The sequence below is a fragment of the Coturnix japonica genome, chromosome 8 (genome assembly GCF_054131305.1).
Source record: "Coturnix japonica strain WE chromosome 8, WE-NBRP24, whole genome shotgun sequence".
Taxonomy (NCBI): Eukaryota; Metazoa; Chordata; class Aves; order Galliformes; family Phasianidae; genus Coturnix; species Coturnix japonica.
Window position 1 is genome coordinate 29,779,963 of NC_140670.1, and position 25,519 is coordinate 29,805,481.

At 43.3% G+C, this 25,519-nt stretch overlaps 3 protein-coding genes across 12 annotated transcripts; 2 read left to right on the forward strand and 1 right to left on the reverse strand.

Annotated features, from left to right (window-relative positions):
• Positions 1-102: 102 nt before the first annotated feature.
• Positions 103-13,188, forward strand: LOC107316254 (disintegrin and metalloproteinase domain-containing protein 9-like). Its single transcript, XM_015867529.3, has 22 exons — positions 103-1,137; positions 3,359-3,456; positions 4,549-4,625; positions 5,267-5,345; positions 6,139-6,215; positions 6,962-7,184; positions 7,691-7,756; positions 7,838-7,909; positions 8,430-8,602; positions 9,001-9,085; positions 9,332-9,453; positions 9,775-9,946; positions 10,068-10,157; positions 10,686-10,881; positions 11,007-11,112; positions 11,328-11,502; positions 11,857-11,937; positions 12,125-12,230; positions 12,313-12,445; positions 12,622-12,685; positions 12,781-12,833; positions 12,922-13,188. Exons 1-22 carry the CDS (start codon positions 924-926, stop codon positions 12,998-13,000), a joined length of 2,541 nt encoding a protein of 846 aa, XP_015723015.2. The 5' UTR covers positions 103-923; the 3' UTR covers positions 13,001-13,188.
• Positions 12,988-18,492, forward strand: PSTK (phosphoseryl-tRNA kinase). 4 transcript variants are annotated; one of them, XM_085555356.1, is made up of 6 exons: positions 13,362-13,596; positions 13,683-13,953; positions 14,082-14,415; positions 14,653-14,728; positions 15,025-15,118; positions 15,314-18,492. In XM_085555356.1, exons 1-6 carry the CDS (start codon positions 13,396-13,398, stop codon positions 15,517-15,519), a joined length of 1,182 nt encoding a protein of 393 aa, XP_085411482.1. In that variant the 5' UTR covers positions 13,362-13,395; the 3' UTR covers positions 15,520-18,492. The 4 variants fall into 4 exon arrangements, with proteins under 4 accessions (XP_015723026.2, XP_085411482.1, XP_015723025.2 ...); XM_015867539.3 differs by having other exon boundaries at positions 13,683-13,941; positions 14,187-14,415; XM_015867541.3 differs by having other exon boundaries at positions 13,683-13,941; positions 14,187-14,415; positions 15,297-15,518.
• On the reverse strand, positions 16,056-25,498 carry IKZF5 (IKAROS family zinc finger 5). Of its 7 annotated transcripts, none has more exons than XM_085555354.1 (7): positions 25,443-25,498; positions 24,804-24,871; positions 23,751-24,604; positions 22,848-23,166; positions 22,243-22,406; positions 21,778-21,960; positions 16,056-20,546 (listed from the first exon to the last, which is right to left on the reverse strand). In XM_085555354.1, exons 5-7 carry the CDS (start codon positions 22,373-22,375, stop codon positions 19,597-19,599), a joined length of 1,266 nt encoding a protein of 421 aa, XP_085411480.1. In that variant the 5' UTR covers positions 22,376-22,406; positions 22,848-23,166; positions 23,751-24,604; positions 24,804-24,871; positions 25,443-25,498; the 3' UTR covers positions 16,056-19,596. The 7 variants fall into 7 exon arrangements, with proteins under 7 accessions (XP_085411480.1, XP_085411478.1, XP_085411479.1 ...); XM_085555352.1 differs by having other exon boundaries at positions 22,848-23,503; XM_085555353.1 differs by having other exon boundaries at positions 22,848-22,895; positions 22,992-24,604.
• Positions 25,499-25,519: the final 21 nt, after the last annotated feature.

Sequence of the window (25,519 nt, forward strand, 5' to 3'; positions counted from 1 at the left end):
TGGAGTTTTGTATCCCCTTGTTGTGCTTATGGCATGTTAATAGTGTGACACGTAGCGAGCAGAGCATGAATTAAAGATTGAGTTCGTTTAATTTGCAGTAGGATCCTGGCTTATGGAGTCTCTTTACGTTTTGGTGTGGATACGAGTCTAGGGAGCTCGGATATCGAGTTCTTGTGGGCTGAGGGAGGTGAATTAGTGCTGTGGAAGAGGAAGATGGATTTGCATTGTCCTTATTCAGTACAACATGACTGCTAATATCTCTGACTTTTGTTTTGTTTTTGTACTTGAGCCGTTATTTCATGCTACTGACCAGCACTAGGAGAAACGGCTTCGCTCTGCTTTAATTTACAATTCATTAAAATTCATTACTTCATGTAAATGTCTTAAGTGTGAATGCTGTGTTGCCTGGGTCTCCTGTTTGGGTTTCTAAGGCTGCTCAGTGCTTCTGAAACACGTTGTGTGTTCACTCAGCTTTAGGAGCATTCATCTCCTGCTCTTGATGCTGATGTTGTTGCTTGGTGCTTTGGAAGGTTATTCTGATCCTGGAAGAGCGATGAAGCCTTCAAAATCACAGGCTTTTGGTGAGGAGAATTATCCTTAATGCAGGGGGGGGGTGGCTGAAATCCCTGTGTTAGATGTAGCTGTGTTGGTACGCACTGCAATTTAAGTATTTCTAAGATAAACTAATAGAAAACAAGTAGCTGGAATTCCAGAGAGCACACAAATATCTCAAATATCACAGCTAGCAAGACCTGATGCTTTAAATCTCACATAACCTCTGTTATGTGGTTACAGTCAAAGTCCTTCAGAAGGAACCAGCTTGGTTCTGGCATGATGTGGCTGTCTGCCTCCAATCAGCATTTCAGAGCGCTGCTTTTTGTTTGCCTTAAGCTGCTTAACCAGTTTTCTTGCAAGCCTAATGGATGAACTTTTACTTCCCGGTTTCCTTAGCAGAGATGAAGTATCCGAGAGCCTTTTCTGTTGTTTACCTTCAGAGCAGACTGTTCCTCATTCTTCTAGTTCCGTGCGGAGCAGCTGAGAGCCAGGTGTCTGCAGGGAATCTAGTCATGCTAAAGCACGGCCTGCTTTTCTTCGCTTTGGGACTATATTTAACTGGAAACTCTCGTTGGATGAAAGGTAAGATTTTTTGTTTCTGTTACGTATTCAGCAAGTTTATCCAGGAATTCTTGTACTCTCCAAGTACCAGCAACACGCAGACCTTTCAAACCAAGGCACAGCTCTCCTTAGGCATTAGGCTGTTAGCAGATATATCCAAGAAGCTCTGGCTTAGGGAAAACCCTGCAGTTTGAAGCTTCTGATAGCCTATAGCTCTTTGTGATTGGTTTTTTTTTTTCTCCTATGACATAGTAGGTGTATAAAAACATCCCCTTCCCTACGCTGGTTGTGACAACTGCAGCTACTGTCACTGATGGACAGTAAAGAGTGGAGAAAAATGATTTGAATTTCCAGTAATGTTTTACATCCACTTCTTTACATTGATGATTAGGGTTCAGATTTTAGATGTAGATGAACTATTTCTTAGAAAGTGATACGTTTATGGCCAATGTTACAGGTGCTTTCTCACTTTTCTTATAAAATCATTATAGAATTGAGTTGTAAGGGACCCTTTGGTGACACTAGGATCATCTGGCCCCACATCCCTGCAATGAGTGGGGACACCCACAGCTCCATTGGATGCTCAGAGTCCCATCCAGCCTGACCTTGGGGTCTGTGGGGATGGATCTCCACCACCTCTCTTTGTAACCTCTGCTGGTGCCTTGCCACCATCACTGTAAAAAACACTTCTTCCTTTCAGGTGCCAGCATTTGAATTGTTAGACCCATACTTCTGCTATTAGCTCTACGTGCACTTCCAAAACAGAAGAGATTTTATGATGTAGTTGAAGTTATTTCAGATAAAAAGACAAAAGTAAACAGGGAGCGTTGATATTATTTACGAGCCTCTTTGCTAATAGCAGCTTCCACATTTTGATTGTAATGGCAGTATTTAATGTTAATGACAGTCTGCCTGCACTTAGCTTTCAAAAATCCTGATGTTATCTAATAGGTCGGGATCATCATTACACTGAGTCCTCCTCCTCCTTACTTTGAATTGGTGATTCATGGTTGCTCTGCGGCTTCTTTGCAGTTACAGTTTCCTTTCACAGGAACATGGGAAGCTGAGGTTAACTTTGTCCTGCTACAAATGAGAAGAAACCTCTTTGTTTCCTTATAGAGGAACATTTTAAGAAGTAGCTTGTTAAACCCCACATTATCATTGACTCTGTAACCTGTTCAAAAGCAACGTTTGTGCCCCTTTTGACCAAGGGAAACACTAAAACCGCTTTCATGAGCAGGCAGGAAAAAGAGGAGGAGAGGTTCTTTGAATTTTCAAGGTCACTGGAGGTGGTTTGTGCTTCTAAAACTGCTTACCTGAAACTGGATGCTCAACAGACATCTCACCTTTAGCTTCCTGGGTCAGGATGGTGTTCTGAAGGTAACAGAGCATAAAAGCACACAAACCATCCACAATAAATACAAGGGAAACATGACTGCTGCTGAACGAGCATCCACCAGCCACTCCTAGAGAGCCCTGCTGCCAACAGACACATCAGCACGTTGCTCCTGACACCAGCAAGGTGATTTCACAAAGCCTGAATGGACTTAATGGTGTTTGAGATATCAAAATCTCACACACTGTTAATTTTAACTGGCCAGCTACCTCAGAACTTCCTAGTTGAGGGCAGGTGGGTGGACAAAGCAAACAGCTACTGGCTTTTTCTGCAGTACATCAGGTTGAAAGCATCAGTCACGAGGGGGGAATAAAAAGTGTTTCAAAAATGACAGACAGAGTTAGTAGTCCAGGTTAGAATATGAGAGATTGAGCTAATTTGATAACTTTTCTTTATGTCCTATGGAAGACCTCAGCTGAAAGCAGAATTTACTTTCTTTTGCATCAGTCTGACCATCCCTGAGCTATTTAACTGAGGTATGCTCTGAATCCAGGAGCTTTTTGTTTTGGTTAGAGTTTTAGATTCTCTTTGACTCGGGATTTGGTGTGGTGTTACAGATGTGTAAGTTGAAGGATTTGGGTTTTTTCATACAATCATTTGTTTTCATAATGACTATATGAAAGTATGATCAGAACTTGAGTTCTCATCTTGTTTTGTAATAAACCCAGAACTTAGACAGAGATGGAACAAACCAAACTGAGTGTGGGCAGTTGGGTCCCCATGCTGTTGAAACTCCTGTTTCTGTATTTATTGCCTGACCAGAATTACTTTTCAGCAGTCATCTGTCTTGATACCAACACAAGGCATCACTTACCCTTTCTAATACCTTAGGAATTTTGTTTTTAGGTGTATGTTCTGAAGAAGCATCCAGACTTTCTACATTCGAAATCATTATCCCTCAAAGGCTGACAGGCAGAGAGAATCAGCGGCCATTTTTTCATGAGGTTTGTTGTTGCTTTTATTTCTAATGTTGCTGCTTTTTCACAATATTGTCCTATATTACAGACACACATAAATACTTCCTATGTATATATAGATTAGAGTCTTAAGTTTTCTTGCATAGTTGGGGGTGAATTTGTTACCATGGAGGTCTATGACTGCACTAGTCCTGTTAACAGCCTTGTAAGGTGGAAGCAGGAAAGTAAGGATGGTACATGAGCTTGAACTAATGTCCATGCTGTGTATGTTCTGTAGTACTTTGTACACAGTCTTTGAGAAAACCTAAGATTTCAACCACATAGCACCTGAAGGGCAGATGCTTCCTTAGTACAGCTGGTCCCATACAGTCCTACAGGTAAATGAACGAGTTAAGAGAGAAAGATCTGAACCTTAATTCTATCGCTCTGAAGTCATTTACCTTTACACCAGATACTGAGTTCAATTATTGAAATAACTGATAATGAAATGGTTAGTCATCTTTGTGCAAACCGATTACCTAAGGAAGCATTTGCATGTTGTTCAGCTGGCTGATGGTGGTTTACATAAGGAGTGTCACACAACTTTATGTGATAGTTCAGCTGAGTGCATACATGGGCTGTGCCTTCCTTGGGAAACTACCTCTGGCCACTTCATCTGGTCTGTGCCTACTTCCTCTCCACTGGAGCTCCACAGGAGCATCTGTTCCTGAGACCATACAGCCATGCAATGGACACCTATGTTGAGCTTAATTAATGCTTCCTTTTTTATTATTAGCACCAAAAATGGTATTTATTGCCTTTTTTATAGGCAGCATATCTTCATTCCTTCTCCAGATCTCTAGTGGCAGACATACTTAATCTTTTGTGTAATTTGTGTTTTTATTCATTATGTCTTCTCTATGATTATTTATAGCCTAACAGAACTTAAACTTCCATAGGAAAGAATGTAGAGCATGGTGCTGAATCTTTTAAATACAAGAAGCGTAGTAAATGTGTGTTTTGTGAATCAAGTGGATACGTAAAACATATGTAGTAGCTGGAGCTCTGTTATCAAAGAAAGCATTGAAATGGCACACCCAGGTAGAAATTCGTGTAATGATATTTCTGTTCTGTTTTCAGGAGCATTCAGATGACAATCTTTCTTACTCCATTAAAACCAGAAATGGAACATATCTCCTAATGCTGAAGAAAAATAAGTATGTTACAGTGTTCTAGGTTATCATTCCATATCTGAACGTGGTTGCAGTACAGCCAAGCACTGTGTTATGATGTGGAGTATTGATAGCAACATTACAAAACCATGACACGCTGTTATACTGACTCAGAAGAAATCATTTTGAGGGCAGATTACACTAAGTACAAAATATCTGTTACATAGTGTCTTTGTTTTGGTGCTGCCTCACAAGCACAGGGTAGTATTTTTCTGCGCATAAATTTATTTCAGTTCGTTGTTTATTAGTACCACAAAGCAGCAGATCTCAGAAATTACTGGAAAAGTAGAATTCAGCTCATTTTTGGCAGGGAGGGTTGTTAGTAATGGTGTACTTAGAGAAATTTTGTGTGTTGTTCTTCCTCGTTGTTGAGTCAGTAACAGTCCAGGCCCTGATATAACATAGTCTGCTCAGGTCCTACTCTATGGATATTTTAGTTAAACTATTTCAAATAACACATTTTCCACATAGCACAGCTGATTTTTAAGGTACTTCTTTCATGTCTATGCATTTTAGTAATGATATAAGAGGAGTATGCTGCTAACAACGCAGTACTGACTAGGATTCTTGATGTAGTTCTTGCTTTATAGACTCTTAAAAAAGCAGTAGTTTGTTTTTGTTTCCAGAGACCTTGTTAGCAAAGACTTTATGCTATATACGTATGGGGAAAATGGGAAACTGGAGGCAACACAATCAAAAAACAAGGTATCGTACATCTTAAATTTCCCCTGTTGTAGAAGAGCTTCTTCAAAGCAGAGAGCCCAAGCTTTCTGAACTGAAGGCCTTATTAACAATCTGGTTGAACTGAGGGTTGCAGCGAGGATGTAGATGGATCTATATGTATTTCAAAAGCAAAAGTGAATGTGTGTGACCATTCATTCTGAGTGTCTTTGTGTCTGTGTAGAACACTGAGAATGTTGGCAGTGGAAAGGGAAGTGCGGGTGATGCCAAGGAAGGGCACCTATAGGAAAAAAATACATATATGCTGGGAGAGAGATTTTATCAAGGTTTTATGTTTATAGCATTAATGTTTATGTGATACAAAACATAAGGTTTCATGTTTTATGAGGGAGCAGTTGTGTCCTCATATGATTTCTGATGATACAGCATCATTATGTTGTAAGGTGAGAAAGGAGACGCAGGAAATTATGCCAAGGCTGAATTTGAGCAACCCAGATAGGTCACCTTTGCATGGTATACTGTTAAAGGTACGTATATACATCATAGGGATACAAAGATCTTGTTAAAAGGTGGTGATAGGTGTAATATAAAAGCTTTGTTTTCTAGAACCAGGGGACCAGATGCTATAATAGTTAATCATGTCAAGTAATATTTTACTCCCAAGAAATTTGGGATTATTTTAGAATATGGAACACTTTAAATTTGCAAAAGCCAGCTATAACATCCTGCAAATAATAAGGCTGGTTACTAAACACATTTGAATTTGAACACAGCAACCTTATTTTATCATTAATTATGTGGTTTTGTTGCATTTCAGACGCACTGTTATTACCATGGCGATGTTGAAGGAATGGCTGACTCAGTCCTTGCTCTTAGCACGTGTGATGGCCTGAGGTATTACCTCTTGCTTTTTGCTTAAAGATAATTAATTGCACAGTACCACCAGTAAAAACAAAACGAAACAAAAGCCTTAATATTCATTTTACTCATGGAAAGAAGCACCATCCTGTCTTGCAAATATTTTTTACATTTCACATTTTGATGAAGCTGAAGCTATACAGGTTTTATTCTTTGTCTCTACTGCTATTTATCACTTACTTAAAGTTCCTCTGGAGAGAAAGACAACACAAGGGAGATCATAATCTAAATACAGGCAGAACACAAGCATGAAGAAAGGCCTGTAATACTTGATACAAGTGCATAGAATATCTTGTGTTGGAAGGGACCCACAGGGATCACTGAGTCCAACCCCTGGCTCCCTGTATGGCAATCTAAGGACTAAACTACACATTTAAGAGTGTTGCCTAAATGCTTTTGAACACAGATGTCTTTGGGGCTATGACATCTTCCCAGGGAAGCCTGCTCCAGTGCTTGACTGTCCAGCAACAGTTAGGCTTTCCCACTAACTGATTCAAGGAGCATATATTTGCATAAAATCAATATCTTAAATGAGTGCTGTTTTGTCTTTTGAGATCCTGTTGGGCATTTGATTTCACCCCCTACACTGAGATGATTTACAATAATAATTTATGTTAACACAGGAGTATGAAGAACTGCACTTTAAAGTGTTCATCTACTGTTCGCTCGTGTAGTCATAACCGTAAGAGATAAATAATTCTTCTTTCTTTTATGCTCATTAGAGGAATTGTCTACATTGCTGGCACATGGTATGGAATAGAGCCACTCAACACATCCAGAACATTTGAACACAGGTTTTACCAGTTAGAAGATCTACAGCATGTTCCTTTTCACTGTGGCGTGCTGAATGACAGCCTTCATCATGAGATGCAGATGTTGGTGAAGCAGTCTGTGGAATATGCATTTTCACCAAACAGTACCTCTAATAGGGAAAAGCTTTTGAGGGTAAATACATTCCCATTTCTCTCCTGAGGGCTACAGTCCAAACTATTTCCTCAGTCAGTCCCAGTAACCAATGGTCTGCAGAGCCTTGCTTTGGCATGGTATCATTGCAGGTGGATTTGGCTGAGCACCTCCTTGTTGCTCACGCTTTCATGGACCCCAAACTGCTGGGAGTCCTGATAAATGCTGAAAGAGGAGAATAGCACAATGGGAATTAAACTTAACTTGAAGCAGCCCTTTAGCAGAAGAGCACAGCTCAGCCCAAGACCATCATGGGTGTATGAAAGGCATGAAGCTGCCATTTCAGCTCATGCGTCTCAGTGTCTGACCAAAAGTAGATTACTAACATACTGATACTGGTGTGGAAATCTAAAGCCAATTTACATTTGAGGCCACTTTAAAAATGCAAATTTCTTTATAAATACATTAAATGAAAAGGATGAGAAGGATAAGTTAAAAACCTTGAAGCCATGAGGCATTGTTAACTTCCTCTTATTTCTAATTTGCAGAAGAAACGAGCTGTCCTGCCACAGAAGAGCTACGTGGAATTATTTGTGGTTGTGGATAATAACAGGGTAATGATTCTGTAGGATGCTACGTACATTGTGTTAAAATATTAACAGTTTTCTCTGACGTTTGCAAATGGCATCTTACAGTTTTTGCAGAAGAACTCTGATCCTGCTGCAGTGCAAAAGGAAATCGTCGAGCTGATTAATTATGTTGATGGGGTAAGTCAGTTCAGTCACCTCTATTCAGTAGTTTTTACACTGTCTTAGTTTTCAAATGAAAGAATAATTCAGTAAATCTGCACAACTATGTCCTGAATCTGTATTTGGAAGTTATGTGGCAGATCGTGGTATTTAAGGCATGCTACATATCTGTGCACAGAACTTGTAGAGGTGCAGACCAGAAACCTGAGGTCTCCAGTACTTTTTGTGTTTCCAGGAGTTTCAAATAATGATAATGATACATTCACAGTTTCTTCTCAGGACATTTAGCTAAGAAAATGAATAAATATCATTTTTCCAGCTTCACCTGAAAGATCTGCTTAAGCATATTCACGAAGCAGATTGTCTTCAGTCATATATTCCTTAATATTAAACTAGATATTAATTATTCCAAGAAACTAAACTTAGGTCTCAGGCACTGTTTGGCTTCATTCTAATGCAGTAGTAATGAAAATATCTTTCATAACTCACTTGAACCAGACTGATGGATGGTAATTGCCTTTTTTTCCCCCTTTTCCAGATGTATAGTGCATTAAATATCCAGATTGTTCTGGTTGGATTAGAGATTTGGACAGATAAAAACCAAATTTCTGTAATGGAAGGTTCAGCTGGAGATGTCTTGAGTAGATTCGTTTCTTGGAGACAGAAGAATCTTCTGAAGCGATCCAGAAATGATGTTAGCCATCTCATAATGTAAGTTTTCATTTGGTAGCGGATCTAGCCTTGCTGCCAGAGTTGCTAATGTCTGTGGGTTTTGTTTCATGTATGAGTAAAATATAACTGGAATAAAGTTCCCTCAGCTCCCAGGCTGCTTTAACCTGGGGGAAAAAAAGATATCAAGAAAACATAATGAATTCTGTACAGTTTGAGCAATTCAAAAGCACTGATACAGCGGACTTTGGTGACTGATCAATCTGTGTTATCCCAATATTATTAGTTACAGTGAAACCATAATATTGTGACAACTTTCTTCTTGACTTCAAGAAGATCGAATTATGCTTTGCAGTATTTGTTTCATCAGTGTCTTTTAGAAGAAACCTTAAACGTTCAGCTCCTCTTTCAACACCACTTTCGAATTGCTTTTGTCACAGAGGGAGAGGCTCGTACAGTGGATCCATTGGAATGGCTTTTGTGGGTACCGTCTGCTCACAGGTGCAGGGAGGGTCAATCAGCACTGTAAGTACATTCTCATGACGGACTGTGTTGCTATCGGGGTATGACCCTGTTGGAAGGAATAGGAAGAGCAACAGGATTTGGCCCTACCTGAAAATAAACAGTGGCAAACTGCCATTTCTTGCTCTTTTTGCTTCGTAATATGATTTTGTATTGTATTAATAGCCTCTAGGAAACCCGTGGCTTGAATAAGTGGGTAGGGAGGAACATGGTACTTTCATAACTTGTAACACTGATTCTCTTTATTAGTTGAATCATGACCATGTGTTACGTCATGCTACAGTAGTTGCACATGAACTGGGACATAACCTTGGAATGAAACATGATGATAAAAGGTGTCCTGCATCCTACATTATGTACAGCACAGATAAGTAAGATTTCCATTTAATTGGATAATTGTTATTGACCTGCACTGCCTATGTCTTATAAACTGAGAACATTACATGAACACCAAAGGACTTTTGGACAGGGGATTTTGAAAGCCTATTTTGTACAGTGTATCAGAATGGATAATCTGGTCTTTTTTGCTTCTGAAAAAGAAGAAAAATCTTTTTTTAATTCTGAAAGTACTGAAATGCAAAGTAAAGTAAAAAGAAAATACTTCAGGAGCTCCCAGTGCTTGAAAATGTGACAATATTTTATTGAATTGTCTTTTTGTAAGCAGAATCTAATGAAAATATTGTGCTTCCCAGGGGATCCAGGAATTTCAGTTCCTGCAGTGCTGATGATTTTGAGAACCTCGTTCTAAATGGAGGAGGAATCTGCCTCAGAAATCCACCCAAAACAAGTAATGTTTACAAAGAGCCTGTCTGTGGGAACAATGTGATTGATAACGATGAAGAATGTGACTGTGGAAAACCACAGGTAAAGAAATGCAGCTGGATACTTGTGTGTTACATCATATATCATACATATCATTGACCAGCTACGTTCCTAGCTGCATAAGGTAAAATTATGGTGTTCCCTTCTTCATGGCTGCTCTTAGGAATGCACCAACCCTTGCTGTGATGCTGCCACCTGCAAACTTACATCTGGATCACAATGTGCACAAGGATTGTGCTGCAAAAACTGCAAGGTAGGCTTTGTTTTATTAAGCTGAATCAATATTCATTACTAGGCTGGCTTTTTTAGGAGGTGCTGGAAAAGAATCCTATAGAATCTCATGGCATAGTTCCACATCAAAACTACCTTCACCAGCAGAGAGTATGGAAGTAGAGAATATGTCTCTAATATGTTCTGTAGCTCAGGAATGGAATGTCATCTCTGGGTCATCACTCACAGGAGGAAGAAGCAATCAGAGAACTCAGCAATAGTTATCTCCATTATGCAACCCCAAGCATCTACACAGTCTCTAATTGTTGGTTGCTTTCTAATTTGTGCTTGTGTGTGCATCTGTCTGACCTACCCTGCTACTCTGCAAAGCGAGCTCAGAAACTTTGTAGCTACACCCTGTGAAACTGAGGGAAGTTTTGGACTTTCATTAGATACTGACCCCCCAAAAAAGCTATTATGTCTCTAAAATAGGGGATTCTCAGCTGTCATTGTTTCATGTTTGAAGATGTGCTGTTACCAAATAAAGTGAGGCAGCACTCTTCTGTTCTAGTTTAAAGTTGCAGGAACAGAATGCAGATCTAAAATGGATTTCTGTGATCTCCCTGAATACTGCAATGGAAGCTACGCCTACTGTCCAGACGACGTTTATATCATGAACGGTTACCCATGCAACAACATGAAAGCATATTGCTACTATGGAGTATGTCAGAGCTTTGATTCACAGTGTGAAGCTATATATGGAAAAGGTACGTTTATCATTTAATGTAAAAAGACTTATAGTCTTCTACAAGACATTTCATAACTTGCTTTTTCTTTCTCATGTTGTGAACACAGTGTGATGGCTTACTGGAATTCACTATTTTTTATGCAGGGGCTCGAAAAGCACCTGATCTGTGCTTTAAAACAGCCAATATTAAAGGAGACAGGTTTGGAAACTGTGGAATGAGAGGTGGAGTGTACAAGAAGTGCCCTCTTGAGTAAGTCAGTACTAAACAAAACCCCACCCCTAAGATCTCCTGTGTAAAATATACACCCTGTTATGAACTTGTAGTGCATGAGATTTAAAACCAGAATATATTTGTTTAAAATGCAACCTATGTTTGACTGGATGGTGCGTTTGCATTTATACTGGGTTCTTTTATGTGGTTTTTTGCTATTCATCTCATTTCCAAGTGCTATTTGTTCACTACAGGCACAGTCTGTGTGGCAAACTCCAGTGCACTTCTGTTAGCCTTCAAAATCTTCCTGCTTGGAGTGTTGTCAATAACGCATCTGGGGTCTTGTGCTGGTCGTCTGATTTTGACTTAGGATCAGATATCCCCGATCCTGCTCAAGTTCATGATGGAACAGCATGTGGAGAAAAGAAGGTAAGACAAATGGCAGCGTATATACACAGTGTATTCCACCAACTGGAAAGTCCTTAACTTTCAAAAGCATTCGATTGTTGTCTACAGTAACGTCATTAAAACATCTGCTTTGTCAGATACACACAATTAATTGGCTCTTAAAACCAACTGTGATGCTACAAGTCAATGAGCAATCTTAGCAGTGACTCAGATTATTTCCATCAAGCAATTGTTTAATACTCAGTGTTCTATATGCCAAGGCAAAGGGCTGATAAGCAAAAGCTGTAGACTCGTAAGCTACTATATAGCATACATATAAAACGGATAGAATTTTTGAGGAATGTTGTATTTAAAAGACACTGAATGCTTCCCCAGGCCTGTGTAGCTTTTGAGTGTGTTGATGCAAGTCATCTGGGCTACAGCTGCGACGTAAAGCAGAAGTGCAATGACAACGGGGTGAGTAGCTGGTGTTTTCATGCTCTATATCTTGAAGATAAAGATAGCTGTAAAACTCCTCTGTAAAAGCACTAGCCTTGCTCCCACATGCAGTTCTTAATGTGTAACTTCAGATATACATCAGAGGTTGAAAGTGGCTGCTTCCAAAAAGCCTTTATTTCACTAATCCCTCTTGCATGGGCTGTAGGTGTGTAACAACAATGGGAACTGCCACTGCAATTCTGGATGGGCGCCTCCGTTCTGTAACCAGTCGGGCTATGGCGGCAGCATTGACAGCGGTCCAGCTCACATGGGTATGATACTGACACTGCTTCCTTACTGCCTCTGGTGTCTATGCAACGGCTGGCTTACATGATCACAACTATTTTCCTCCAGATACATCACTGCGGGACGGCCTGCTGGTTTTCTTCTTCCTTGTGCTGCCAATATTGATTGTGAGTGTAATAGCGGTAATTAAGCGCGATGCAATCAAGAGGAAGTTTTGCAGGAAAAGTAGAAGACAACACAGGTATTACTCCTATTGCAAATGTGCATTTCAATGCTTGGGAGGGTGCTCTGAATTCATTTAGTAATTGAGTTGGATATTTAATGTACAAAACATGATGTAGCTCCCTAAAGAAAGACTGCCCTGCTCTGTTGTCATATCAGATGGGGATTTTCCTGCTGATGGTCTTTTCCTTTCAGGGATAACAATGCCCAGCAACCCAAGCAAAGCAACAGACCAACCCATGCTCCAAGAAATGATCAGGTAAGACAGATTAAAGTGTCTGGCAGTAGGGAATAATGAGCTACGACCTGAACCGTGCTCTCCACTAACCCGACTATCTGTGCCGTCTCTCGCAGGCTGCCGCAGCGAGCCCTGATGTTTTTACCGTCCCGCATTTCCCCGCTCCGAGGTTTGTAGGACTTAAACCGGAGCACCCGCTGTGCTGCCCGTCCTGCCCCAGGTACTAAAGCACCTCACAAAGCTGTTTCCCCCTGCAGGCAGGCGGGACAGACGCAGTTTCCTGCGGTACCTTCAAGACCTCCCCGACCCGCGGTGCCACCCAGAGCCGCCGTGTGAGGAGCAGCTCGAGCCGCAGCCGGGAACTGATAAGGGAACCCACAATGGACAGCCCTGCCTTGTGTGCATCCAGAGCTCCTTACAAAGGGGAAAGACTCGCTGCCCAGAGACCAAGAACAACGCAGCCTTTGTATCATGCCGTGATTTTGCTAAGATCTGCCGGCTGCGTTTGTGCCTCTTCTACCTCACCTCTTCGTTTTTATTTCTTTAACGTCAAGCATCAAGTCCAGCCGTGGTCGCTTTAACCGCCCCGAGGCGGTGACTCCACGCCGACCAGCCGGGACCGTCAATGCACCCTCGCTTTACGAAGCCGCCGCTCCGCCAGGGGCCGCCCTCGCAGCGCTCCCCGCTCTCCCACGGCGTCTGCGCAAGGCGGCTCCGTCGGGGCAGCAGCGATGGAGCGCTCGGGGTGCGGTGCGGTGCTGCTGTGCGTGCTGTGCGGGCTGCCGGCCGCCGGGAAGTCCACCCTGGGCCGCACCCTGCGCCAACAGCTGCCGCTCCGCCACGGCTGGGACTGCGCGCTGCTCGCATACGACGACCTCATCCCCGAGGAGGGCAGCGGGCGGGGGGAGCCTCCGCACGAGGAGCCGCCGTCGGTCAGTGCCGCTCTGTTCGCCGCTTCGCTCGGCTGCCGTAGCCGTGTGACCAGGCGCAAACCCGCCCCCCCCGCTCCGCCCCGCAGGTCTCCGCATGGAAGCGGCGGCGGCGGGAGGTGCTGCTGTGCCTGGAGCGCCTCCTGCGGGCGCTGCGCTCCGGTACCGCCCCGCCCGGCCCCGCCGCCGCTCCGCCCTCGTGGGGCCGCTTCGTGAGCTGCTGCGCCGAGCAGGGGCTGCTCCCGGGGCGGAGCGGCGGCCCCCGGAGCCGCCCGCTGTGCATCATCCTGGATGACAACTTCTACTACCGCAGCATGCGATACGAGGTGTTCCAGATGGCTCGAGAGTGTAATTGGCGCAGCGCTCCTCTCGTGTCGGCAGGCGGGGGGGGATGGATGGCAGAAGGGTTGTGCCTTCCTAGCAGGGCAGCCTGTGCCAGCAGAGTGGTGGTGCTGCGTTCCAGCAGTGGGGCACCTCTGCTGGGACAGATGTGTGCTGGTGCAGCATACACACTCGTGTTGGGCTCCTTCCATCGGAACGATCAGCATTCACGCACAGCCTGGTCCGCACAGCTGTCCGTCTCATCCCCGCAGATTCCCTGGGCTTCTGCCAGCTCTTCCTGCAGTGCCCCCTGGAGCTGTGCCTGCACAGGAACCGCCTGCGGGGCAGCCCGGTGCCCGAGGGGACCATCTGCCGCATGGCACAAAGGGTGGAGGTGCCGGAGCCTGAGAAGAACCCCTGGGAGCAGCACAGCCTCATCCTGAGCAGCTCTGCGTGCAGCCCGGAGGAGCAGTGTGATGCTGGGCTGGTGGAGACTGTCCTGTGAGTTCTGTTTGCACATAGGAGCATTTAAAGCATGTTGTTGTTTCATATCATTAAGTGCTTTGCAATGAGAGCAGTGAGGTGCTGGCACAGCTGCCCAGAGAGGCTGTGGGTGCCCCATCCATCCATGGAGGTGTTCAAGGCCAGGTTGGATGGGCCCTGTGCAGCCTGGGCTGATGATGAGATACATTTCTGTTGAGGCTGTTGGATTCATGTATTTCTCTGTTCTTTCCATAGTGTGCAGATATTTAATTTGCTGGACACTGCATTGGAAAATCCCGTGAAGCAAAACACAGAAAACACAGAGCAGAAGGTAGAGTGCTGTGATCTAAAATCCACAGCTCTTTCAGGTGATGGGGAGTTAATTCCTTATGGACTTGTACTCACAACACCACAGGGACAGAGATGCTCAGAGCTCTGTTACGGTTCCGGGTTGCAAAAGCACATAAAGGCTGGTTCTATTTGAAATGGGGGGAAATCGTGCTCAGATGTGCACTGTGCTGGGCACTCACATTTCTCCCTATTGGAGAATGAGTACTACTGGTTGCAATGGGAATGAGTGTTCCTTTGTTTGCATGTTTCTCCTTATCTGTTGGTCCTTTTGGATAGGAAGCAGATCGAGCCATCTGTGCAGCCAGCGCTGTCCATCAAGCTGATCAGACATGCAGACGAATCATCTCTCAAGCTATGAAGGAGGCGAAAGGTACGTGAGGCTCAGCCAAGGTGTGAGCTGCCACCATAAGGTTAACCTGTGGGATTGCCTTGTGATGGAATCCCAACCCTGCAGCTATGACCAAGGCAATGTCCATCAGAAGTCTTGCCAGAATTATGACAACATGAGTTTATAGATGTTCCCTTCTCAAACCAACATAAAATGACAGCTTGAATTTTCTTGAAGCTAAGAACGTGCTCCCAAGTGAGATGAAAAGCCTGGCAGAAGAACTCAACAAAATCAAGGCAGAGTTTTTGGAAGGTTTGAGGCAAGGCAGACATGTGGAAAGTGAATCTGGCCAACAAAATCCCACCAGTGACCCTGCTGCCTGCCTGCTTTCTTCATTCCAACTTGAGGCAACCCATGTAGTTAATAAATACATCTTAAAATAGTAACATGGAGAATGTTGGATTGCTTTTAAGAGTTAAAAAGTTAAAAACCTAATGCTGTTTGAGCAGTACTGCTGAAAACATTGAAGAAGGTGTAAAAGCAATAACTGAGATGGCACTTAGCGTGTCAAGTGATATGAACATGAATGAACTCTGCAGCATCCCAAGTCAGTATACAGACAGTTACGCTCCATTCAAGTACCACCTCAGTACTGGACTTTCCCAAGTCCAATTGTTAGGTCAGGCTCTTGGTTTCTTTACAGCAACAGTAAAAGAAAAGATTTGAAGCACCTTAAATTGAGATTCAGAGCTGGAGGCATGCGTGAATGCATGTAGGAATAACTTGGATATGCAAAAGGGGTTTAAAAGTTGGCAAAGCTGCTACAAATGATATTCATTTGGCTTCTGTGCATAGGGACAACCAGGTTAGGGTGATCAAAGGTTTGATCTCACCTTCCATCCCTTACCTAAAGTCCCCCCAGGCATGAGCAGTTCACCAGCTGACCCACGTGCAACTGAAAGATGAATCGCTGCAAGGCTTCATTAGAAAGTATTATTTTATTCTTACCTTACAAAAGCAAAGCTCCACAACATGAACTACACTAGATAAGAGTCGAGTTATTTCAGAATTAACCCTGTCGTTCTGAAAACATCCACTACACAGGAAAATTGAGCTGACAGTTCTAACGGATTTCTTTTTTTTTTTTTTGCATACAAAATATGCTCTTTACACTGAAATACGTATTATTAACAAAGCGGGTACTTAGAAGCACAGACACAAAGATTGCTCAATGAAAAATGCTTCAGCAGGGTATATATTTTCCTGCACCAAATCATCCACGTGCTGAAAGAAGCTGAAAATTAAGAGCAAACTTGCCAGTGAAGACGTCTAAATTACATTCCCATCGTCCAGAGGAACAAAAAGCAAACAAGCAAACCCCCAAAACATCCTGGAACAGAAAACCCAACAGATCGTTTTGCTAGGAAACAATGGCACACATCTGAGTTTTATGTCAAAATCAACTTTATCTAAGCATTGTATCTGTGACAAACCAACCCTTGCTACTCTCTGTTAGCTGCTTTACAGTTGGTTTAAGTATTAACCGAGATAATCTACCAACATCTTCACACTCGCTGGATTGTTCCTTCTCCAGGTAGAGAGTCTGTAATAAGAGCGCTATAAATAATGCATGTTCAGGATATTGACAGATCTGTAAAATAATCTATCACAAGAAACAAACAAACCCATTAACTTAAATGTGTTGCTGCTACAGAAGCTACCAGAGTCAAGGTATGGGGGGAAAAAACAGCTCAGCTCGTTCCCAAACTCCCCTGTGAATACGAGGTAAGATGCTCTCTACTGCCTTACAATACATTGGAGAAGCCAATGTGGATAGTCTCACTAACCAAGGTTTTGATCCCGTGGTTCCTTAAGGGAATCCCTCACTGACTGAAGGAGTAAGGCTTGTTTTGAGCATGGCAACAGTTGGTCATCCATCTTCCACTACTAGTTCTGTTCTTCATAGTAAACAGTATGTACAACAAAAGCAGTAGGACAACACACCTTCCAAACCTGCTCAGAAGGAACTGCTTACAGTCAGGGAACTGTTTGGCACAACAGAACACACAGTATTACATAGGGCCCTTTTTGTTAAGGTCATGCAGGCTCCCTCTCGTTATCAGCTCCTTCCAGTGACCTGACTGCTCTACCTCAAATTACACGCAGGGGAATTACGGTTCAAGAGTCACTGCACTAGACAGTCCATGCTGCTTATAGGCACTGCTGAGGAAAGTTGGAATGGACTCATAACTGTAAAGAATGGAAGAACACAATCACAGCGATCCCTCTGGTATCAAAGAGTGGAGCCACAAACCAAACTCAGCTGCTGTAACACACAGCTGGAAGGTTTTCCCTACAGCAAAGCAACCTGGAAAGTTTCCTTGCAGCTGCCAGAGCCCAGCAATTAAAGACTGCACCACATATCAAAAGGTAAGAAAAAGAACCTCTAGAAATTACTAATTGTAATGTATTTGTGGTTCTAATACTGTGTAATTTAGCCACCTCTATGTGTCACCTTGGTACTGTTCTTAGACTGGAAAGGCCATGTTACCCAACCTGTACAGGAGCGATACCTTACAAGTAGATTCCAATTCAATCAGCTTCACCACAGCCTTTAAAATACAAAAGGACACGTGGCTGCAGGTCCTCTGCATGCAGTTCATGCAAAGAGCTGCAGTTTTGCTTCTGAAAATCAATGTTAAATTATAAAGCAAGAAAGAGACAGTAGAGGATTACGATGAGCGCCATATGAAAAATAGAAATCGTATTCTCAGTTATACTGACTCACTAAAATGCATTTGAAACCAAGCCTGAAACTGAAGCAGTAGATTAATTAGGTTAAGTGTGTTCAGTTCCTGAATTCCTAATTCATTCCATTGAAAATCATCTCTGGTGCCAAAACTTTCAGGTTCTTTTCCCCTTCATATTCTCCTTAAATAGAAAACCTTGAGGGCAAATCAGCCCTGAATCACCAGCCGGTCGCTATTCAGGTTACAGACACTGATTACCAGAACATGAACAAAATCTTCCTTCTTTGTAACAAAACATTTGGCTGCCATATTTTGCCTGATGGGAGAGGGGGAATACATATAAGGGGAGCTTTAATTTGTCTCCAATAAGACAAACTAAGGTAAAAGTGCATGTCTAAGTATGGTAGAAGTAATGGTTCTTCAGTTTTTGAAGCATTACAAATACCAGTGTAACATATCAAGAGCTTTTATTAGTTCTACTAGGATATTTCATATTAAAGTGTCTGTCCATTAGTCTAGGTGCTTCTAAAGTAACATGTAAAGGCTTAAATAAACATGTGCAATGGATTTCACATACACCTTCGTGTACGTGTGCTATTAATCATGATGAATTAAATGTAGCCAGCCAGTGCTTCTTTGCCTGCCTACTACATGAATACTTAAAAATCCCAACAAAACAAACCCAACCCCACCACAAACGCACCCTCAGCTCCTTTCCGTGCTTCCAGCACACCAAAGGGACAACAAATGTTGGGGATGGATGCCAGACAAACTGACCTCAAAGTCAGCCCAAGTTTGCAGTGAACATGATTATGCAGCTTTCCAAGGCAACCTACCAGCTGTCTCTTGGCCCAAGACATAACTGAGCATTATACGGTTCTAACTCATAAACCTCTTGTTTCTGTTAGACCTTCCATCAGCCAGACAGAAGTGGAGTTGTGCAAAAGACATGTACAAACTTATTTAAGGCAGTTAACGCTGATCTGTGCCAGCACTGCAAGAATCGCCTCCTCTGACCATGGATACAGTTCTGCTAAGGGTACTTTGCAGCTTCAGATAAGGTGTCACATTTATTCCTTCTTTTTATAAGCAGTGAATGATTGGCTCTTAACTTTATTTCCCTGCCAGAGTTTCACTCATGGTAACCTCTTATCTTCCAGTTTCATGGTGAATCTTCACAATAATAGTTAAATTAGTGTTTTGAGTTTGGGCTATACTAAGCAAAAACAGATTAATCTCATCAGTTTAAAGTGAGCTTTAAAATCAAATTCCATTTGTATGTGAAAGTTGCTTCTGTTTGTGTTTTAAGTTTGATAGTAGCTACGGTTTTAGGGATAAGGCTCCAAAGCAGCCACATCTGCCTCTGCAATAACCTTTCGTAGCCTGTGCTTAAAGTATTTTATCCTATCTAACCAATCTGATAATTCGACATGTCAGGATGCTCTGTTTCTACACCTGTAATGTCTATGGGGATTTTAAGAGCAAGCGACTGAAATTTAGCAACCAAAACACCTTCATACATTCCAATTCTTATAATACTTTCAGTGTGTTGATTTCTCTTTTTTTCTTCCCTCCTTTTAAAGGCTACATATAAAACAACCACCACGTCTTATACAAAATTTCCCTGGCAAGCTTCATGACAACACAGAAATCAATTTGCCTCCTTTGTCCAATAGTTTAAAACCTATTTTCCTTATGGGAATGTGCAAGCATTCAGGAAGTATGAAAAATATATTGCGATATGTTAAAAAACTAAATGAAAGCATGTTCTCAATGTTGGCTGTGTTGACCTCTCGCAAAATGGCAAGCAAAGTCATACTTATTTTTACACTTGCACCCACATATGTTGCACTGAAAAGGATTTTCAAACCCATGACATCCCATGTGAATGGTATAAAGGATATTGTCCGCAAAATACATGTCACAGTGCTGGCAGTGATGCAGAAGCTGGGGGTCCTGAACAGGAAGGGTGGGAGCTGGAGTGCTTGGCTGGCTGTTACTTATGCTGGGAGTACTGGTGTGGGCGCTGCGGTCGCTGCTTGGCCCTGCCACCGGGCTGTAGTTCCTTTGGTTGTGTGCAGGCCGAGGATCCGGGCTGGTTGGAGATGAACTCTGAGCAATACTTGCTGACACAGAGGAAACTACAGCGGGTGTAGCGGGCTGCTGCATCATGAAAGGCTTTTCATCTTGGCAGGTAACAACGTCAGGAGAGCATCCTCTCTCATTTTGGTTTTCAGGTGGCAAGCTGGATAACTGTCCAGCTAACGTAGACAGCTGGTTTAAAGGATTATCGACCATGAGGTCTTGTGGATCTCTTGGCAACCCACCGGTCTGGGATGACTTAGTCATGTTCTCATAGGCTTCAGTCTGGATATTTGGGATTTCATGAGAGAAATCATTAAGGTAGTCTGGCTTGTGAACCACCATAGAAGGTGGACTCAAATTAATTAACGCTCTTCTGCTGTACCCCAAGTTGCTGGTCTTCTTCTGCAGAACCCCCCACATTTTCTTGCTACTTAGGGAAGACCTCGTACCCTTGATGGGCACCATTTTATGTTTACGCCTCCGGTGATGAGATAAGTTGCTTCTGTCACTGCAGCGGAAGGAACACAATTCACATTTGTATGGTTTTTCACCTGTATGTGATCGCATGTGAGCTTCCAGATGACGTTCGTAAGCGGATGCAAAGGGACACAAATGGCATCTGTGTGGCTTCTCACCTGGAAAATTAAAATAGATACTATGGCATCTCACAGAAGAAGTCTGTCATGGAAATAGCTAACTGTGTGCTGCTCACCAGATTGCTCACATTCAGCTTCAGAGTTGTTGCTAGACTTGAGATTAGCTGGATATTTGGTGGAATAGTGGAGTAAAGTTAGACATGAAGAAAACTAAAGCCAGCTAAGAACCAGACAATGCTCTCTCAGACCTGGTAGTCAGGTACAGCTTGAACTTTGTTCTTCTACTAGCTGACATTTCCCACTAAAGCTCTTAGTAAGTAATTAGAAAGCTTTCAAACAATTCTTGAAAGCTTCCGAACAATTCCACATGCTACCTTTGTAGGTTGGGTTCTTAATCCTCCTTCAGACTGATATGAGTTTTTATTCCATGTGTGGATAGTTAGAAATGCCTTTGGTGTGATTTGATGCATGTCCAAATGCTGACCTGCCACCTTCCCTTCCTACCTAGAATGATACATTAGTTCCTAAACTGCTGTTGAACAACCTCCATTGCAAAATGTGACCAATTGCCAAACAGAAGAGTGTGATCCTTCTCTTCAGCCTTTAAGTTCTTTTGAAGCATTTCCTACTGATGAGAAAACAGGCAATGCAGTTCTTATTTCACTCTAAACTGGTGACACAGGAAAAGATCTGCATGCCACGCTGCAAGCCCTTAAACACAGCACAGCCAGTGAACCACTAACAGCACTGCTATTAAGAACCAGCATGAATTTAATTCAGAGTAAATGACACTTAATAATAGTATGGTCACGTCTGTGCCGTAATTGCTTTGGTAGATAGTTGGATGCACTTGCACATTATCCAGGACGCATCATCAGTTTACTTACATCTCTCTGAGCTACAGGTCAGCTCCCAGTTCCCTATTGTAATGCTGGTTCACTCACTGAGCTTTCATAGTCCATGCAATCCATGTCTTAGCCCTTTGCCACGCTTCTGAGCAAAATAAAACAGAGGTCTTGGATCAACTTGCCTTTAAGTAGGACAGTTTCCTTGATCAAATGAGTCATGCATTTACTCTCCAATTCTGGCAACACTTGCAAATGCACTGAGAACGGTCATCCTACACATAAATTTCTGCTCTTCCAGCATTTCCCAAAACATGAATTCAGAGCAAAACATGAATTGAAGGTGACAGCTGCTCACATGCAAAATGTAACACTGAGTTAACATCACAGTGCCTCGCTGCGAAGTACTGTAGAGTATTTCATACCTGTATGGATTCTGATATGTTCTATCAGCCTTGCTGTTCCTTTGCTGGCATAGTTGCAGTAGCGACACTTCAGTTTTCCATCAAATGTCCTTTCAAATCCATCCACTAACATTCCTGAGTTTTCATCCAGTGAAACTTCAACAGAAGGATGATCCAGCCCATTCTGATCACCTTCAGTCCCAGCTGTGAATAATGCAACAGATGTTTCAATAGACAATCTCTGCGATTACAGCTCTTGTGCTGTGAGAATATGCCAAATATCTCTGCTTCCATATGCCCTTGCTCATCAAACACACATAACTATCAGAACAAACCCTAATAAAGATAAGGGTACACAAACATCCTCTGTGATGTAAAAAATACTGCTAGACGTGCTTCCACATAACGGCAGTAGCATGCACAGAGTGTAGACTGTGCTGTCATTCCCCATAATCCAAAGTGTTGATAGAACTGAAGTTGACTTACCTCCCTGAAGAGTCTCTGCTTCCTTGTCTCCACTAACAGATCCAGAAATCATATTCACATGGTGAGTCTGCTGTGTAAGATACTCCTGAAAATCTTTTACAAAGTCCAAAGGTTCTGGCTTCTTTTCACCCATATTCTCTCTTTAAGTTTACAACCTCTTGTGCCTAGAAGGAAAAATACGTTCAAATCACAAGTTCTATTGCATTTAAAAGCATTCATAAAACCCAAGTTTTTTATAGCGAGGAACTCCTTTTATCATATATCATGCCTAAAAGCATAAATGGACAACCATAATTTCAGAATCTTAATAGTCCCTCCATGTAATTGGTTTGAGGGCCTGGCACATGAGAGAGGTGAGGATGTGGTAGGAGGTCTAGCTGTTAAGTTGTCTAGGGTGAGGTAGTCAACTCCACACCCTAAGACTGCCTCCACCAGGAAGGAAAGAAGGGTGATGGTCACAGACGACTCCCTTATGAGAGGAATAAAGTGCCCTACATGTCAAACTGACCCTACCCACAGGGAGATGTTCTGCCTCCCTGAGGCCCAGGACAGGGATAATTCTAGAGAAGACCGCAGTCTGATCCACCCCTCTGATTAATAATTACCCTTCATTAGCAGTTCAGGCTGGCAGTGATGAGGTCTCTAGCAGAAGCCTAAGGATTATAAAAGATGGTTTCAAAGGACTGATTTTATTCTATGACACGGAGACCCACTTAGTGGATGAAGGTAAGGCTGTCGATGTGGCCTACTTGGACTTCAGTAAAGCCTTTCACACTGTCCCCCACAGCATCCTCATGGAGAAGCTGACTGTCCACGGTCTGGAGAGGAGTACGCTCTGCTGGGTAAAACACTGGCTGGATGGCCGGCCCCAAAGAGTTGTGGTCTCATTGTGCTCACAGAGAGAGCGGGGTTGGTCTCTTCTCACTGTTGACAGGTGACAGGATGAAGGGAAATGGCCTCAAGTTGCACCAGGGTAAATTTAGGGTAGATATCTCGAAAAACTTCTATACAGAAAGGGTTGTTAAACACTGGAATAGGCTCCCTAGGGAGGTGATTGAGTCACCATCCCTGGATGTGTGTAAAAACCACTTGGATGTGCTGCTCAGGACATGATTTGGCAGAGGGTTGATAGTCAGGGTAATATGGTCCGGTTATGGTTGGACTTGATGAGCTTTAAGGTCTTTTCCAACATAAGCAATTCTATGATTCTATGATTCTATTCTATTCAGCACCTGGCCTGATGGCTGCTGATGGATATCACCTGTCTCAAAGGGAGAAACAAATCCTTTAGCGCAGGGCCTTGTAGAGAGGGCTTTCAGCTATATATGAAGGGGGAAGGGATTAAAACCATGCCTGCTAGAGATGAGCCTAGAGGAGTGATAATGGGATTAGGGGTGAGCCAAGGGGCTCAGCTGAAGTGTATCTACACCAAGGTATGCAGCATGGGCAACAAACAAGATGAGCTGGAAGCCACTGTGCAGCAGGGGAGGGGATGGAAAAACTTCTACCTTCTGCTTCCAGAGGGGAGATTTTGAATTGTTCATGAGACTAGTACAGAGGGTTCCAAGGGATTCGGTCTTGGAGGGTAGAGGGGTCCAAGAAGGCTGGTCGCTCCTCAAGAAAGAAGTCTTAAAGGTGCAGGAATAAGCTGTCCTCCTGAGCCACAAGAGGAGCCAGCAGGGAAGAAGACCAGTGTGGATGAACAGAGATCTTTTCTTGAGGATCCAGGAAAAAAAGAGAATCTACCTCCAGTGGAAGAAGGGAGAAGCTGGCAGCCCATGGCTTGGACAGGTACGATCTTTGCTGGGTGGAGGCTGGGCCCAGAGAGTGGTGGTGAATAGAGCTAAATCCAGCTGGTGACCAGTCACAAGTGGTGTTCCCCAAGGGTCGGTGCTGGGCCCTGTCCTCTTCAATATCTTTATTGAGCACAGGCCTTATGAGGAGCAGCTGAGGGAGCCGGGAGTGTTCAGTCTGCAGATGAGGAGGCTCATCATCACCTCATCGCTCCCTATAAGTACCTGAAGGGAGACTGTAATGAGCTGGCAGTCGGCCTCTTCTCTCGTGTAACTGGTGATAGGACTAGAGGGAAATGGCTTCAAGTTGCTCCAGGGGAGATTTAGGCTGGATGTTAGGAAATACTGTTATTCTGAAAGAGTGGTCAGGCAGTGGAATGGGCTGCCCAGGGAGGTGGTGGAATCAGCGACTCTGGAGGTGTTCAAAGAACATGCAGATGTTGTACTGAGGGCATGGGTTAGTGAGATCTATTGGTGATGGGTGGACGGTTGGACTGGATGATCTTGTAGGTCTTCTCCAACCTCGGTGATTCTATGATTCTATGCATGTCTTTGTTTTCCTATAGTTACTACACAAAACATGAGGTAAGCTATGAAAACTCAAGTTATGAATTCAAAACCATATTCAACAACGATGCCTTTCAAAATTATTTGCAAGCATTAATTCACTTTTTGTATCCACATCACACCCACGTAACCGAAACCACTGTTGTCATTAGCACTGTTCAATTGGTTTTGACTACATGGTTATATATCAATTTTGCATACCCTTTTCTTTTGGTGTCACCAGCCTGATGTAAGCTTAGGTCAATTTGTGTTCCATTTGTTGGTGTCTCCTGTAATGACAAGAAAAAAGACATAATGACATGAATTATAGGTATGAAAGGGGTATACAGGAACATGTAGTGATGACCATATAGTGATGACCAGGCTTCCTTCTAGCAAGTTATGAAATCAGACTGGGAAAACATAATGCTTTGGGGTTGCTCCTTTATGTCACCAATTCAATTTGCAGATGCCCACTGTTCTTCTTCATTTCAGCACAGCTAAATTACCACAACTTGACAACTAACCTCTAGATCCGTATCCACAAAAGAACCTTCTCTGACAGAGTTTGTGTTATAGAAGATACACACCTTACAGCTCTCCTTTCCAGGGAAGAATGATAGTACATCAGACCTCAGCACCTCATCTCCTCCCGTATAGAATGAACGGAGCCCATAGGCCCCAACCGGCAGCTCCGGCCCCTCAGCAACGCCGCCTCGGAGCCAACCGGGCAGGGACTGCGGAGCAACCGCCGCCCTCACGAGGTGGCTGCGCTCCCTCAGCGCCCAGCCCGGCCCCAGCGCTCGGCCAACATCCCGGCCGGGCACCCTGAGAGCCGGCAGCCCCCACTCACTCACTCACCGCCGCCGCCCCGCTCCGCGGCCGCCCCCTTCCGCCGCCGCCGCCATGTTTGTTGTGCCGCCCGGCTCCGCACAATG

What these genes read in the sequence shown, in the direction of transcription:
- LOC107316254 (XM_015867529.3), top strand. Translation starts at nt 924, where the DNA reads ATGAACTTTTACTTCCCGGTTTCCTTAGCAGAGATGAAGTATCCGAGA. An exon ending in TGTGCTGCAAAAACTGCAAG is followed by an intron (nt 10,158 to 10,685) that starts GTAGGCTTTGTT and finishes CTTCTGTTCTAG; the next exon opens with TTTAAAGTTGCAGGAACAGA. An exon ending in AAAAGTAGAAGACAACACAG is followed by an intron (nt 12,446 to 12,621) that starts GTATTACTCCTA and finishes TTTTCCTTTCAG; the next exon opens with GGATAACAATGCCCAGCAAC.
- PSTK (XM_085555356.1), top strand. Translation starts at nt 13,396, where the DNA reads ATGGAGCGCTCGGGGTGCGGTGCGGTGCTGCTGTGCGTGCTGTGCGGG. An exon ending in TCGAGAGTGTAATTGGCGCA is followed by an intron (nt 13,954 to 14,081) that starts GCGCTCCTCTCG and finishes CTGCTGGGACAG; the next exon opens with ATGTGTGCTGGTGCAGCATA. An exon ending in GGGCTGGTGGAGACTGTCCT is followed by an intron (nt 14,416 to 14,652) that starts GTGAGTTCTGTT and finishes TTCTTTCCATAG; the next exon opens with TGTGCAGATATTTAATTTGC.
- IKZF5 (XM_015867535.3), bottom strand. Translation starts at nt 22,375, where the DNA reads ATGGGTGAAAAGAAGCCAGAACCTTTGGACTTTGTAAAAGATTTTCAG. An exon ending in AGCAGAGACTCTTCAGGGAG is followed by an intron (nt 21,961 to 22,242) that starts GTAAGTCAACTT and finishes CATTATTCACAG; the next exon opens with CTGGGACTGAAGGTGATCAG. An exon ending in ACATATCAGAATCCATACAG is followed by an intron (nt 20,547 to 21,777) that starts GTATGAAATACT and finishes TTAATTTTCCAG; the next exon opens with GTGAGAAGCCACACAGATGC.